Here is a 15,358-nt window from a genome sequence, read left to right as displayed (position 1 = left end):
CCTCATCTGTAAAATGGGGAGTTTTGCCTACAGAGTTCAGCACAGTGCCAGCCTGACATGGGAACCCCAGTGGATTATCAGTTTTGTCATCATTCCCCTGCATCCTGGAGGTGACACCGCCTGGTTAATAGGCATCCCCTCCGGATGGCCCAGCACAGCTGCAGAGCAGCAGGAGGCTGGCCTGTGGCCAAGAATGCACGGTGGAGGAGGGCTGGAGGGGGACTGCAGCTCCTCCTCTTCCTGCTTCCTCCCTGCTCCACCCCCTGCCTCGGGCAGCACAAAAGCAAATCTCTGGCTAACTCCCTGCCTAGCAAGGCCCAGCCTGGGGCAGAAATGGCTGCAAGTGGCCGAGGTCTCTGCAGGGCTGTGGCTGCCTCTCCCTTCCCAGCTTGGAGACGAGCTCACACAGAAGCCGGGGGAGGTCTGAAGCCTGAGTATGATGCGGTGGTGATAGGAGCAGGTAAAGTGGTAAAGCAGGCTGGGCCAGAGCTGAGGGGCGGGAAGGCAGCCCTGCTCAGAGCTTGGCGGGGAGGGGGAGGCTTTGCCAAGCCCCACTGCTCTCTCCTCGGGCATAACCCGCCAGAAGTTTATACACTAGCAGGGGCTGCAGCGGAAAGCCCTTCCATCTGGCAGGCAGGCACCCGGGATTCCGGGGCTGGCTCTGCTGTGTGGCCTGGGGCAAATGCTTGCCTTCTCTGGGCTTGGATCTTCCGTGGAGAATGACGAAGGAAGACTAGGTGAGCTCAGGGGTTTCCCTCTATCTCCTGCAAAATGACCTAGTTTCCACCACATTCTCAGCCTGTGGTTTGTAAGGGTTGGAACTAGCTCTGGGTCAACAGACAAGTGAAGTCCAGCACCCTCCCCCCACCTCCCCCCCAGTGCCGTGAGTTCTGGTCACCACTGCCTTACCACTGAGGCCACCCATCCTCACAAGAAACTGCAGTCATTTCATAAAGGCCAGTTAGGATAAAACAGAACTGAGTTCTGGAGTTCCTACTGCGTGTCTGCAGAGGGCAGTGGCCCCCATTGCCGTGCAGCTCTGGGACATTTGTGAATCTGCAGTGATCCTACCATACTTTGCCAACCCCTGGGCTCAAGAGTATCAAAGTCTACTGTGTGCTAGGGGAAGAGGCAGGCCCAGGACCAGGTGGTTCTTCCTTAGTGCCTTCCATTCACACTTGCAGAGGGCCCCAAATGCATGATTGCCAGCTAGGGCTTACAGAGATAATGACAGGGACCGAAAGCAGACGGCACTCATTATGCAGCTTTGAAGGCATGTCTTCATTTTCCTATGTACTAGAGCAGTTGTGAGCTGGTAGATACTCAACAGTCACCTCTCCAGGAGAAAATGTGCGATGTGTGTGTGTGTGTGTGTGTGTATATATACACATACATATATACACACACACGTATATACAACACACGTATGTATATATGTATACATATATGTGTATATATACATATGTAGACACACACATGCTTATTTTAAATATTGAAATAAAAGATACACTGCACACAATTTTACAAATAAAAATACAATACTCTCAATTTAAATGCAGTCTAGCCAAGTGATTCTTACCAAAGGCTTTCTTTGATTTTTGCCAAACTCAGTAGCCAACTTATAGTTGCAACTGACAAATGAGGGTAGCTCCGAAGAGAATGGTGCTCCATATTTTCTGTAAAGAGTAGGACGATCGTGAAACAGCAAAGATTTCTATCCCAGCCTTTCTCCTTATTTTTTAAATTTATTTTTATTTAATTAATTTTTTTTTTTTTTTTGAGACAGAGTCTCGCTCTGTCACCCAGGCTGGAGTGCAGTGACACAATCTTAGCTCACTGCAACCTCCGCCTCCTGGCTTCAAGTGATTCTCCTGCCTCAGCCTCCTGAGTAGCTGAGATTACAGGCACCCGCCACCACGCCCAGCTAATTTTTGTATTTTCAGTAGAGTCCGGGTGTCACCATGTTGGCCAGGCTGGTGTCGAACTCCTGACCTTGTGATCCACCCGCCTCAGCCTCCCAAAGTGCTGGGATTACAGGCGTGAGCCACCGCTCCCGGTCTCCTTCTTTAAATGACAGGAATGATGTTACTCAAATAAGATAATTTTTTTTAATACTAGAATTTCCTTGAATTTTTATGCTATTCACGCTGTAACAGCTAATGCTGTTAGGTTTAATTTGCATTATTAGCATTTTCCCATCGCTTTCTTAAGCCTGACCACAGAACAATAAATTCAGCCTTCCTGTGTAATATTTGCTGATGACGGTGGTGGGAATACTCCCACCATGGCCTTTTTTGTCACCAAGATGAGGTTGCTGAATGTGATTTGGGAGTGATACCCAGTGGCACATCATTGTATAGCATGTCCACCATGCAGATATGTACCTAGAGGCCAATGACGGCAAAGGCATGGGGAACAGACAAATGTAGTAAAACAAATAGGAAGTAGTGTGTTTGGAGTATTCATTACCTTTGTTTTTAATATCATTTATTTAATTCTAAGCTTATGTACTTTAGTTTCTAACAATGGCTATTTGACATCCGGCTCACAAACTCCCTGGGCTGGTGGGAGACAGCTCCAGCGCCTCGCTTAGCCTCAGAGAAGCCCCCGCCTTCTTCCGTGCTCGGCCACAGCTCACCATGCTGTATCCTAATGGGGAAGGTTGACTCTAGGTCACCAGCTGCCTTGGTGACTTGCCTACAAGTGCGAGTGAGTCTCAGTGTGTGAGCTTTTCCTCATGAAGCCTGGTTTAAAGGCATCTTGGGCCTGAGTAAGGAACAGAGTGGCATATTCTGAGACAAGGGTTACCTCCTGAGTCCCCAAAGGCACACTGGCACCTGGCCGCCACCTTGAAGATGACTCTGATTTAGTCATTTGACTAAATGTGCCTGAGAGTGACTGAGGAGCTTGTTAAAATGGACATTCCTGGCCCCGTACCTGGTGATAAGCATTCTGAGGGCAGGAGGTGACTCCCGGAGGTCAGCACATCCACCCAACCAACCCTGCCTGATGCAGGCAGCTACAGAGCCCACGCCCAGAGCAGCTTCTCAAGGGCCCAGGCGGCTGCTGTGGGGCCCCTGAGGCAGGTCTGGGGATTAGCAGAGCCCGCAGCTGAAGTCCTCTTCAAGGAAACAGAGGTGTCACCAGAAGCCAAGGAGGGCTCAGCCAGACCTGGGGGTGGCCACTGGGAGGGGGTCTTGTGCTTTGGATCCTTTACCTTACTCATTTGAGGTCTGCCGTGATTGAACTGGACCCAGTTGCCTGGAAAACTATGAGTTTTCCAAGACTGACCATCAGCACCATAAAAGACAAATAGCTCCCATTTATCTCATCCTTGCCGCGCTGCAGGGTCCCTGGCACCCTCTGTTCCCCACGTGAAGAAGCTCAAGGCTCAGGGCAGCTGACAACTCTCTGAGGTCACGCCCTGGCAAACAGCAGAGGCTGGGCTGAGCCCAGGACTGTCTCCCTTTAGTTTGTTGCATGTCTTTGAGACAGGTTCCATCTGCTCATGAGTCCCAGCTGGCAGACTGTTTAAACTTTCTTATGAACATTTTCAAAAGCCCATACAAATAAAGAGTATGTCAAGCAGCACTTTTTAAGATGAACTATAACCAACTAGCTTCTCACGTGCTTCTCATGTGGTCAGAGTTAATTTTAGCTCATGAAACTCTTGGTTCTGTGAAACACCTGCTGAATAGACTCCTGGTAGGGGGGTCTGGGAGTCGACATTTACACAGCCTCCCAGGTAATTCTGAGCTTATCAGAGCGGAGAGGCACTTGTTACCCAGGGCCTTGGTGTGGAACATGAGATGCCAAGGCCAAATTCAGGCCTCTCAGCCAAGGCACCCTGAAGCACAGCCAGTCACTCCAGCACATGTTGAAGCTGTACATGTTTACTTCATGTCGAACTGTTCACATTTTATTTTTGGAACACTGGGGATTGGCAAAAACAAACCCATGTGAATGAAGCCTCCTAGGGCACCATTGTGCCGATTGTGAACCACATGTGGGCAAAACAAGCCACACTTGACAGCAGCTACCCACATGACCAGCACTCCCCTGGATGCTGATGCTGCCATGCGAGATGGGATGTTGGCGCAGCAGCATGCAGCCACCCATTGCTTCTCCTGCTTGCCAAGTCAGCCGTGCTGCTCCCTCAGATACCATCACCTGCACCTCCCAAGCATCAGCCCCTCACTCCAGCAGAGCCCCTGACCAAGCCAGGGGAGCAGGACTTTTCCAGCCAGGGCAAGAACCAGGTTTTTCTGACTCCTTGAAGATCTGGTGTTTCATGGGGTTGAGCTAGCTGCTGTTCCAACATCTGAGTGCGGGAAGGGGAGGGGAGGGTCACTGGATCTTCATGGCATGGGGACAGGGAGCAGTGAGCACATTCCTCAAGGACTGTCCGTCTGCCCGCCAGCTGACCAGTGATGCTTTCCTTTCCTCTCCTTTTTCTTGTTGCAGGACACAACGGACTGGTGGCTGTGAGTACCTCCCCAGTTGATCCCACTTCACTGGCCCCTGGGCATGTGGCTCTCAGCAGCCTGGGAAGGAGAGTGAAGAAGCAGGTGGGATAAGGGTCTCGAGAGAGAAGGAAAAGGCAGCCTAGTCGACACTCTGCTCTCCCACGCTGACCGGGGGCTGGGTCGAATGCACATCTGCAGCCAGCTGAGGACATCACAGGCTGCTTTCCTCCCCTTCCCCTAATGGGGAAAGGTGGTTTCCCCACGGCCGGGGAGGGAGTCAGGGAGCTTCCAGAAACAAGCTGACAAGGCGGGGAAGCATGTAACCAACATAGCATGGGAGCAGGTGGGAAGCAGGGGATTGGGCACCCAGGGCAGGGTGGGGGCCCTTGACTCCAGATCATAGGCAGCCCTTGTGTCTAGAGCCCTGTGCTCCCAGCCAGGTCCAGGCCACGTACCACCTTGGAGTACATAGCCGCTATGTGGCCAAAGTGTGCCCTGGATACATTGAGGAGCTCAGCCTAGCAGAAGGGCCAGCGCCCCGTCCCCAGCACAACTGACTTCAAGATCCCAAGCTGAGCTGGGCGGCCCAGAGCTATCCTTAGCCTATGCTTCTGTAACCTGAGTCTAGATACCTCCAGGAGGCCATAAAAGGTATTCAAACCACAAAACAAACATGGAACATCTTCTTGAAGCAGCGGCAGCCCTAGAATATCAATATGGGGGGAACTGTGGATGTGCTAACGGACTGATGTTAAACCTTAATACTTTGCCTGGTGTCTAAGTTTTACCTGAACATTTTATGTGGGGCATTTTGTAACTCAATGGATCAGTAATTTAAAACATTTATTTTATTTTATTTTATTTTATTTTATTTTATTTTATTTTTATTTTTTTTCGAGATGGAGTTTTGCTTTGTCGCCCAGGCTGGAGTGCAATGGCACGATCTCGGCTCACTGCAACCTCCACCTCCCGGGTTCAAGCAATTCTCCTGCTTCAGCCTCCTGAGTAGCTGGGATTTCAGGCGCCCACCACTAAACCTGGCTAATTTTTGTATTTTTAGTAGAGATAGGGTTTCACCCTGTTGGCCAGGCTGATCTCGAACTCCTGACCTCAGGTGGCCTGCCTGCCTCAGCCTCTGAAAGTACTGAGATTACAGGCATAAACCACCATGCCCGGCCTAATTTTATATTAGTATAGGCCTGATTTTATATTAATATAAACAAAGATTCATCTTCCAGCTCTGCCACTTTGTGAAGGTTAAGGTGAGTCACTTAGCCTCTCCAAGTCACTGTCAAATGGAACAATGGCACCTGCCCTCACAGAGCTGCTGTGAAGGTAATGGATCATTTGCTGCTAGGACCTGTCACATGCAAGTGGTGGCTGTTATTATTGGAAGTTTCCAGGCCAAGGAAGCCTGGCATCCATCCCCTTCACCCAAGCCCACCAGGAACACATGTGTAGTTAGTCTAGTTGGGTTTCTTGCTCCTTGCAACGAGGGGACTTACATCAGGGGAACCTCGGGTTGCCTCAGTAGGAAGGTGTTAGAAAGAACCTAGCACAGGATTTGAGCTTTGGTTGATTCGAGGGAAGGCCTAAGGAAATAGGGATTGCCATAGAATAGATACTCTCAGGAAGGAGGGACAGCCCTGCAACTGGGCAGCTCAAGAAATCTGATCTGTAGGGAGGAGAGAGATGTGTGCGGAGAGCAGTAATTGATACAGAAGTAGCAGTCACTCATTTCAGCCAAGAGGGGTGTTGGGTATTTTCTCGATGGCACTGAGACATTGCTTTTGTTTGTGCTTGCCTCATTTTATCATAGTCTTATAGAAACCTTGTTTGGGGTTGTCCATCTGTGAGATTGTTCCTGTGTAATAGGAGATGCAGCTTACCTTGCGTGCCAGGCCTCAGCCACTGAGTGACGGCTGCTGTTTCTTTCTCAGTAGGATATGTTAGGAGGATAGACGCTGGTTTCACACTGTCTCGTTTCAATTCTGAAGACCTCTGCTCATCAGCTCTGTGAGCCTGAGGCAAGCCGTTAACCTTATTGAGCCTCAGTTTTCTCATCTGTAAAATGGGAGAATCATAGTACCTGCCTCTTGGCTGGTGGGAAAAATTAAATAAGACAATGTACTCACTGTTTCTGGCACATAATAGTTGCCAAGGGAGCTTTTTGAAAAGTCTGACTTTTGCATGGCACCATTCCTGTGGTCACAGGGCCAGCATTTTAGATCGGTAGATTCATGACCAGTTTGGTTCAACAGATATTTATTGATTTTTCCACTAAGTGCTAGAAAAAAATTAATAGAAATCCTTGCATCATTTGTTCTCCCAAAATAAAGCGCTGCTATGAGCAGCTTCATTTACTGAGCACATTCTCTGTGCCAGGGACCACTTAAAGCCCTGTCTAGGGACCAGCTCAGTTCATCTTCAGAGCAGCCTTATGAAGTGGGTAAAGCCAGGACTATTTTCATCAGCCCTATTATTGCATGTGAACAAACAGGCCAGGCGGATCAGGTACTGGGGCTGCAGCAGCAGAGAGAGAACGAGGGGCTGAACCTGGGCAGAAGAGTCAGCCTTCACAAGTTTCACCTCTCTGTGCTGCGCTTGTAGGAGGAATGAGGCTTGTGCCCTGCCTGAAGGAGAGGAACATCCCAGGGCAGGGTGGCAGGAAGCAGCGTGAGACCCCGAGGCACCAGGCCTCTGAGGAGGGAAGACCGCCTTCAGTTGGGAAGTGGAGGGGCGGGAGCAGGCCTGTTGGATCTTAGAGGACATCTAGGAAAGGCAAGAGTGGAAGGGGAAGCACAGGGAAGGGCATTCCCAGAGGCGGGAACAGCATGAGCAGGGTGGGGAGGCCGTGGGGTGTGGGGCATAGTGGCCTATAGTGAGGACCTTAGTCTGCGGGTCAGCCCGAGGGAGCCCTGCATTTCAGAGGGATAAAGGGAGGGCCCTGTGTGCTGCCCCACTTCCCAGGCAGCGTACCTGCAGAGACTGGGGGTGAACACCGCGGTCTTCGAGAGGCGCCATGTGATCGGGGGTGCAGCTGTCACTGAGGAGATCGTCCCAGGTGAGCTCTGATGTGGCATCGGGGAGTGAAGGGCAGTGACCCGGGGACAGTCTTCATCCTCTTCATCCCCGCTGACCCCCAGGTGACAGTCCTCATCCCCGCTGACCCCCGGTGACGGTCCTCATCCCCGCTGACCCCCCAGTGACGGTCCTCATCCTCCCTGACCCCCAGTGACGGTCCTCATCCCCGCTGACCCCCGGTGATGGACGTCATCCCCCCTGACCCCCGGTGACGGTCCTCATCCCCGCTGACCCCCCGGTGATGGACGTCATCCCCGCTGACCCCCGGTGACGGTCCTCATCCCCGCTGACCCCCGGTGACGGTCCTCATCCCCGCTGACCCCCGGTGACGGTCCTCATCCCCCCTGACCCCCGGTGACGGTCCTCATCCCCGCTGACCCCCGGTGACGGACGTCATCCCCCCTGACCCCCGGTGACGGTCCTCATCCCCGCTGATCCCCGGTGATGGACGTCATCCCTGCTGACCCCCGGTGACGGTCCTCATCCCCGCTGACCACCCGGTGACGGTCCTCATCCCTGCTGACCCCCGGTGACGGTCCTCATCCCTGCTGACCCCCGGTGACGGTCCTCATCCCCGCTGACCCCCCCGGTGACGGTCCTCATCCCCGCTGACCCCCGGTGATGGACGTCATCCCCCCTGACCCCCGGTGACGGTCCTCATCCCCGCTGACCCCCCGGTGATGGACGTCATCCCCCCTGACCCCCGGTGACGGTCCTCATCCCCGCTGACCCCCGGTGATGGACGTCATCCCCGCTGACCCCCCCGGTGATGGTCCTCATCCCCGCTGACCCCCGGTGATGGACGTCATCCCCCCTGACCCCCGGTGACGGTCCTCATCCCCGCTGACCCCCGGTGATGGACGTCATCCCTGCTGACCCCCGGTGATGGACGTCATCCCCGCTGACATCCGGTGACGGACGTCATCCCCGCTGACCCCCCGGTGACGGTCCTCATCCCCGCTGACCCCCGGTGACGGTCCTCATCCCCGCCGACCCCCCGGTGACGGTCCTCATCCCCGCTGACCCCCCGGTGATGGACGTCATCCCCGCTGACCCCCGGTGATGGTCCTCATCCCTGCTGACCCCTGGTGACCGTCTTCATTGGATTTGGTTTCAGGGTTTAAGTTCTCCCGCGCGTCCTACCTGCTCAGCCTCCTGAGGCCGCAGATTTACAATGATCTGGAGCTGAAGGTAGGGCCTCCCCGGCCTGATTGCAGGGAGGGAGGAAGCAGTTCCATCTTCCCAACCTGGGCAGAGACTCCCTGTTCTGTGCCCGAGGTGACGCCCACCCCTGAGGGCTCCCTCTTCCACCCAAGTCTTGTGTATCCCACGTGGTCTCCCTGCTGCGTTCCCATGGACGGGTTTTGTCTTGTCCATATAGTGTCTTGAAAAGTGGGAAATTTCATCCAAGAATTAGACTTCTTTTGAAGAATGACTTTGTCACCATCAGGCCCCGTGGGACACCTATCTGAAGCCTTGGGTGCCTGAGCTTACAGCTGCCTGGGGACACGAGCCCCATTTCTGCCCTCACTGAACTTGAGAGCTGATTCCCTCTCTTGGGAGCTGGAGCAGGAAGTGGGGCCTGGGGACTTTTCTGGCTCCCGGGCTGTTGGGAAGGTTCCTGGGAGTCTCATCTGGTGCTGTTTGCCTCTCAGTCCACTAACCTTTGTCCGCAACCTTGCCCAACCCTGCCGCCAACCCTTTCACCTTCCTTCACCCCCACTGTCTTATAAACTGCGTCACCACATTCCTGAGGCTGATTGGCTTCTACCTGCTTGGTACCACTGTCACTCACCACTCAGAGAAAAGGGTTCTTAGTGCCATCTGCACAAGCAGCTGCCACTCACGTTGGTGCCATCTTTTTTTTTTTTTTTTTTTTTTTTTTTTTTGAGACCAGGTCTCGCTCTGTCGCCTGGGCTGGAGTGCAGTGGCATGGTCTCGGCTCACTGCAAGCTCTGCCTCCCGGGTTCACGCCATTCTCCTGCCTCAGCCTCCCGAGTAGCTGGGACTACAGGCGCCCACCACCACGCCCGGCTAATTTTTTGTATTTTTAGTGGACACGGGGTTTCACTGTGTTAGCCAGGATGGTCTCAATCTCCTGACCTCATGATCCACCCGCCTCAGCCTCCCAAAATGCTGGGATTACAGGCGTGAGCCACCGTGCCCGGCCATGTTGGTGCCGTCTTTGCTCTAAATTCAAAATTTTAAGCTAGTGTGATGTCCAGCTGCTGTTCACAGCTCTTTGGCTGCTCTAACTGGTTCATGTAGAGACTTCTTCAAGCCACTGAGACAGAGTATGTGCATCCTGGTACCAGGACTGGATGAAATCTAGCCAGGGATGGGGGTGAGTCGCTGGTCTCCAGTCCAGACCAGACCATAGCAGCAGGCAGTTTGTAAATGCACCACTTATTCATAGTAGCAGATGTTGGGGAACAGGACCCTCCTTTTGGCAAACCTGATCTATGAGACTAAGAATCACAGAATAGACATTTTCACTTGATTATTCTCTTTACTTAAAAAATATTACTCATTTGAAATGGTATTTGTCATAGTGTTCCTTGAACTAGAAGCTCCCAAGTGAATTAAGTAGATGCTTTAACCTCTGCCTTGGGCTGCATTCATAGGAGTACGGTGCTCAGATCAGGGAGAAAGCAGTTCTGCTCTGTGACGCGCAGGACTCACCCCATCTGGAGCACCTTGTTTTAACAGGACATTGAGGGCCTGGAGGGCACTGACAGGAGGGCAACTAAACTATTTCCAGGAATATCCTCTTTCCAAAACTACAATGGAGAGCTTTTACTTTACCAGCATCACATATTGGGCTATGACCTTTAATGTTCTATCTCAGTTGTTCCTCACCTGTAAGTCAAGAGCCATGTTAGAATCAGGGAACTTGAAGTTCAGGGGTTAAATTCACAGAGCTAGAAAGTGATGGAGAATTTGAGCCAAGGTCGGACTGTCTCCTACTCCTTGTTCTTGAGCTATGATGCACTCAGGCCTGTTGGTACCGATACCACCCAGAGTCACATGCCTCTAGCTCTTTGTCGTTTGCGGTGAACGTGGTCATAGATGGAGTGTCCCTGGCAGCTCCAGCGGGGTGTGCACAGAGGCTGAGACTGGAGCTGCTGGAAACTGGCCAGCTGCGTCTGCCTCCCTGCTCCACAGCTCACCAGCTGTGTGATTTCGCCATGTGATGCCTTCTCTTCCTCATCTGTAAGATGGGAATGGCAACAACACCTGCCTCCCAAGGCTACATCAGCACAGTCCCTAGTGTACAGAGGGCTCAGTACTTATTGCTATTATTATTACCCCCATTTGGCACTTGAGAAAACTGAGGCTCCAGAAAGACCAATGGCCAGAGACTACTCAATCACCCTGCCACTTATAAGGCTATATCCAATTAGACTGAGCCGCCAACTAAAGTGTGAGGCTTAGCTTTGGCACCGCTGCTCCTCCTCCCCTCCTTGAGCCAAAGCACCCTCCACTGACCCTCTGTGGTCCCCACCAGGGCCTGCCTCCCCATCCTGGGTGTTAGTTTCCACAGCTGTCAATGCAAGCACTGACTTGGATCACCTCCCGGTTCCATCCACCTAGAAAATGAGTTTGCTTTTGCAGCAGTCTCACACTGGGTGATGAAATCCAGGCTGGAAGGGCAGAGCCTTTGCACTGGCAGAGAAGGGGATGTGGAGGGGGCTTTTCATCCCCTTCAGCCATAAGCTACCTTCCCCACCTCCCCCTGGGCCAGCCTTGACCTCATTGCCAGAGGCAACCCCATCCTCCCTCCCGCCTCTCACTGACCTTCTGTGTCTCACTCAGTCTTATTCATTTCGCTCCTGCTTTTCTCCTGGAAATCTCTCTAAGGTAGGGCTCTAACTTGCAGGGCCACAGAGTATGACCTGGGAAACTGCTGGGGAAGCAGAGATTTCCCTGGGGTTCTTGCTCACAGGTCTGATTCGGTGGCAGTGGTGGGGCCCAGAAATAGTCTTTTTGATGGCATTCTCGGGTCATTCTGAGAGAGGAGGCCTCCGGAACACAACTTTGAGAAGCACACCCTTTAAATCTCTTGTACCGACCAGACCCTGCTCTTAGAGAGAGTGACTCATAACTGTAATCTCAGCACTTTGGGAGGCTGAGGTGGGCGGATCACGAGGTCAAGAGATCGAGACCATCCTGACTAACATGGTGAAACCCCGTCTCTACTAAAAATAGAAAAAAAATTAGCCAGGCATGGTGGCGGGTTCCTGTAGTCCCAGCTACTCGGGAGGCTGAGGCAGGAGAATGGCGTGAACCTGAGAGGTGGAGCTTGCAGTGAGCTGAGATCGCACCACTGCACTCCAGCCTGGGTGACAGAGCAAGACTCTATCTCAAAAAAAACAAAAACAAAAAAATCTCTTGTATCTCTGGTCATTTAGACACACATCCTTCACACACACACGCTTTCCAACAGTTTCCACCCATGATAGTTGTCCATGCTGAGTACTCTCATGAGGTAAATAAAAGAAGGGTTTTGCTTTCTTTTTTTTTTTTAAGAAAAAATCTTCATAATCTGAACAAATCTCATGGATATAATCTGATGGTTACTTAACATTCCCCTTCTCATTCAAACTCCACATAATTAAAACCATTGTTAAAAGAAAAACCTTCACCAAATTAAATTTAACAGAGTTTAGTTGAGCAAAGAATGATTCATAAATGGATCAGCCTCCCGAGCCAGAGTATGCTCAAAGTCTCCAGCACAGCCCCATGGTAGAAGAAGATTTATAGACAGAAAGTGAAAAGTGATGTACAGAAAATGGAAGTGAGGTACAGAAATAGCTGGATTGGATACAGCTCAGCGTTTGTCTTATTTGAACACAGTTTAAACACTTGATCCCCTTTGATTGGCCAAAACTCGGCGATTGACACAGGAGTAGGTTACAGTCTGTTTACACCACCTTCTAGCTTAGAGTTCACTATGAACAGAGAAACCTTTAGGCTGAGCTTATTAAGTATTCGAGGAGGCAGCTTTAAGCTAAATTTGATTTAACACCATTAAGAATGACAGAGCCTCCATTTAGAAGAGAAAGTCCTGGAATCAAATGAAAAGTGATTCATAGTCAATTAGTTATACTTGGAATAACTTCTGGATTCCTCTTAGGTCCCTGATTTGGGGGGTTATTCATTCATTCAGTCCATGTTTCTGAGTACCTGCTGTGTGCCAGGCGCTGAGAGAAGCCCTTGGGTGTACAGCAGCAAACTGGAAAGGCAAGGACCCTGCTCTTGGGGAGAGAACTTCAGGTAGGGTAAGTGCCAAGAAGAAAAGAAAAGAAGGCAGCATTAGAGAGAGAGTGGAGATTCCAGCCTAGATGGCGACCAGGAAGGACATCTTCCTCAAGGAAGTGACATTTGAGCAGGTTTTCAAATACCAAGAGGTCACCAGCAGCAGCCATGTGGACATCTGAGCAGACGGTCTCCAGTCAGAGGGAAGAGGAGATGGACCCACCCAGGCAGGCGTTAGCAGAGGGCAGGTCAGCGTGGCCAGAGCAGAGGAGTGACAGGCAGAGGGCAGCAGATTGGGGTGGGAGGGGCAGGGGCCAACTCGGGGACTGCATTTTATCCAAGTGCAGCGAGAAGCCAGTGAGGTGTGTGATCAGGAAGTTCACTGCTAGGATTTGTGACTTTACCAAGGTCAGCCCGCCTGCTGGCTGGTGAGGACTCGGCGGAAACAGGAGGGGTCGCATGTGGATCACGAGGCCGCGCTGCCGCGGTTCCCAAAATGGTGGCTTAGAGAGAAGCGCACAGGTTCTGGAGGCAGCCTACGGGATGTCAAGAATGACAAGGAGGCCGGGCGCGGTGGCTCAAGCCTGTAATCCCAGCACTTTGGGAGGCCGAGACGGGCGGATCATGAGGTCAGGAGATCGAGACCATCCTGGATAACCCGGTGAAACTCCGTCTCTACTAAAAAAATACAAAAAACTAGCCGGGCGAGGTGGCGGGCGCCTGTAGTCCCAGCTACTCAGGAGGCTGAGGCAGGAGAATGGCGTGAACCCGGGAGGCGGAGCTTGCAGTGAGCTGAGATCCGGCCACTGTGCTTCAGCCTGGGCGACAGAGTGAGACTCCGTCTCAAAAAAAAAAAAAAAAAAAAAGAATGACAAGGAGAGAAACTAAGGATGCTTCCTGGGTATGAGAGAGTTCACTACATTAAGAGGAACGAAGCTGGAAGTTTCTCCAGCTTAGAATAAAGAATGTCTCCATCTTAGGGTTAGGAGGGACCCCAGCCGTCTCCTGGCCCCGGCCCCCGCCGGTGTCGGGAACCTCCTCGAGGCACAAAGTGTCCAGAGCTACGGCGAGCCTGCCCGCCTGAAGCGTCTCCAGTGTGGAGCAACTCCAGCGGTAACTGTTGGAAAAGCCTGTTTTTGGTTTCCTCGTCCTTTCCTAAAACCTCTGCTCTCAGATCTCATTTCCCTCCTCCGCGGCCGTACCTTGTCTGCAACCTAGCATTCATTTATTCAGAGTCGACGGAATGCTTATTAACTGCACTGTGTCTGCATGCGGGGGATACAGCAGTGAACAAAATAGACAATGCCCCTGACTTCACAGGGCTCACATTCTACTTGGGGAGACAATGAAAACACTAAATATGTGATTAGCCATGTGGTGACAAGTACTTTGGGGAAAAATATTGCAGGGCAAGGGCGCAGGGAGTGCAGGAGAGGCCTGGCTGATAAGGTGGCATTCCAGCCAAGACCGAGTCGTTGAGGGAGCAGGCCACGGATCTGGAGAAGGAAGCCTCTGGACGGCAGAAACTAGAGGCAGCACAGGCCCCTTTTGCTTTATCTGTGCCTCCTTTGAGGAAGTAGATGTGCTCTTGGAAAGTTCTGTGTGCTAATCAAGTATTTGTAAATCAAATCATATTTTAAATGCATCAAGGGGACTTCCACTTAAAGTGACCCTGGAGTAAATGAGTCTGCAAAGTAAATAAAATGTTCTGATGTGAATAATTTATCTACCTTGTAAGTATAGATTTTCACATAACCATTGCTTGATTGTGTCTTTCTAAATTTAATTATTTATTTCTGAAGTGGGGCAGTTGCAGACTGGTGCTGAGAGCTGGGGCTTTGCAGTTACACAGCTGTGGTTTTGAAACCCAGACCTACCTCCTAAAGTGACCTGGGACAAATTATGTAACTCCTATGAGCCTCTCGTGTTGCTTTTGTACAATGAGGATAGTAAGACAGCCACGTGCCACGTGACAACATGTTGGTCAACGATAGACTATATACAATGGTGGTCCCGTAAGCTTACAATGGAGCTGAAAAAAATTCCTGTCCCCTAGCGATGTCATAGTTGCAGTGCAGCATATTATTCTTGTGTTTGTGGCGATAAGCCTACTGTGCGGCCAGTTGTCAAAAAGTCTAGTACATATAATTATATACAGTACACAATACTTGCTAGTAAATGACTTTGTCACTGGTTAACGTATTTATTATACTATACTTTTTATTATTATTTTAGAATGTATTCGTTTTCCTTATTTAAAAAACTCACTGTCAAACAGCCTCAGGCAGGTCTGTCAGGAGGGATCCAGCAGAAGGCATTGCTCTCTAGAGATGACAGCGCCACGTGTTACTGTCCCTGAAGACCCTGCAGTGGGGCAGGATGTGGAGGTGGAAGGCAGTGACATTGATGATCCTGGCCCCGTGTAGCCCTAGGCTGATGTGTGTGTTTGCGTTTCACTTTTTAGCAAAACAATTTAAAAAGTAAAAAATAAAATAAAATAAAAATTTCAAAAACAGAGAAAAGCTTACAGAATGAGGATATAAAGAAAA

At 51.1% G+C, this 15,358-nt stretch overlaps 1 protein-coding gene across 10 annotated transcripts in view; it reads left to right on the top strand.

Moving 5' to 3' along the window:
* The first annotated feature begins 242 nt into the window (after positions 1–242).
* Positions 243–15,358, top strand: part of PYROXD2 (pyridine nucleotide-disulphide oxidoreductase domain 2) — a 36,388-nt gene continuing 21,272 nt past the window's right edge. For 6 of the 10 annotated variants that reach the window (XM_007963801.3, XM_007963798.3, XM_007963794.3 and 3 more), the window contains exons 1-4: positions 245–460; positions 4,465–4,568; positions 7,437–7,530; positions 8,668–8,741. In XM_007963801.3, coding sequence (XP_007961992.3) covers positions 334–460; positions 4,465–4,568; positions 7,437–7,530; positions 8,668–8,741 — 399 coding nt within the window. In that variant the 5' untranslated portion in view covers positions 245–333. Of the gene's footprint in view, positions 461–4,464; positions 4,569–7,436; positions 7,531–8,667; positions 8,742–15,358 lie in introns of all 10 variants that reach the window. The other 4 variants (XM_073019245.1, XM_007963795.3, XM_007963796.3 and 1 more) reach the window with 4 other exon arrangements.

Source organism: Chlorocebus sabaeus, chromosome 9 (genome assembly GCF_047675955.1).
Source record: "Chlorocebus sabaeus isolate Y175 chromosome 9, mChlSab1.0.hap1, whole genome shotgun sequence".
Classification (NCBI taxonomy): Eukaryota; Metazoa; Chordata; class Mammalia; order Primates; family Cercopithecidae; genus Chlorocebus; species Chlorocebus sabaeus.
The sequence above is the reverse complement of the archived record's forward strand: the minus strand, read 5'-3'. Positions and strand labels throughout refer to the sequence as shown.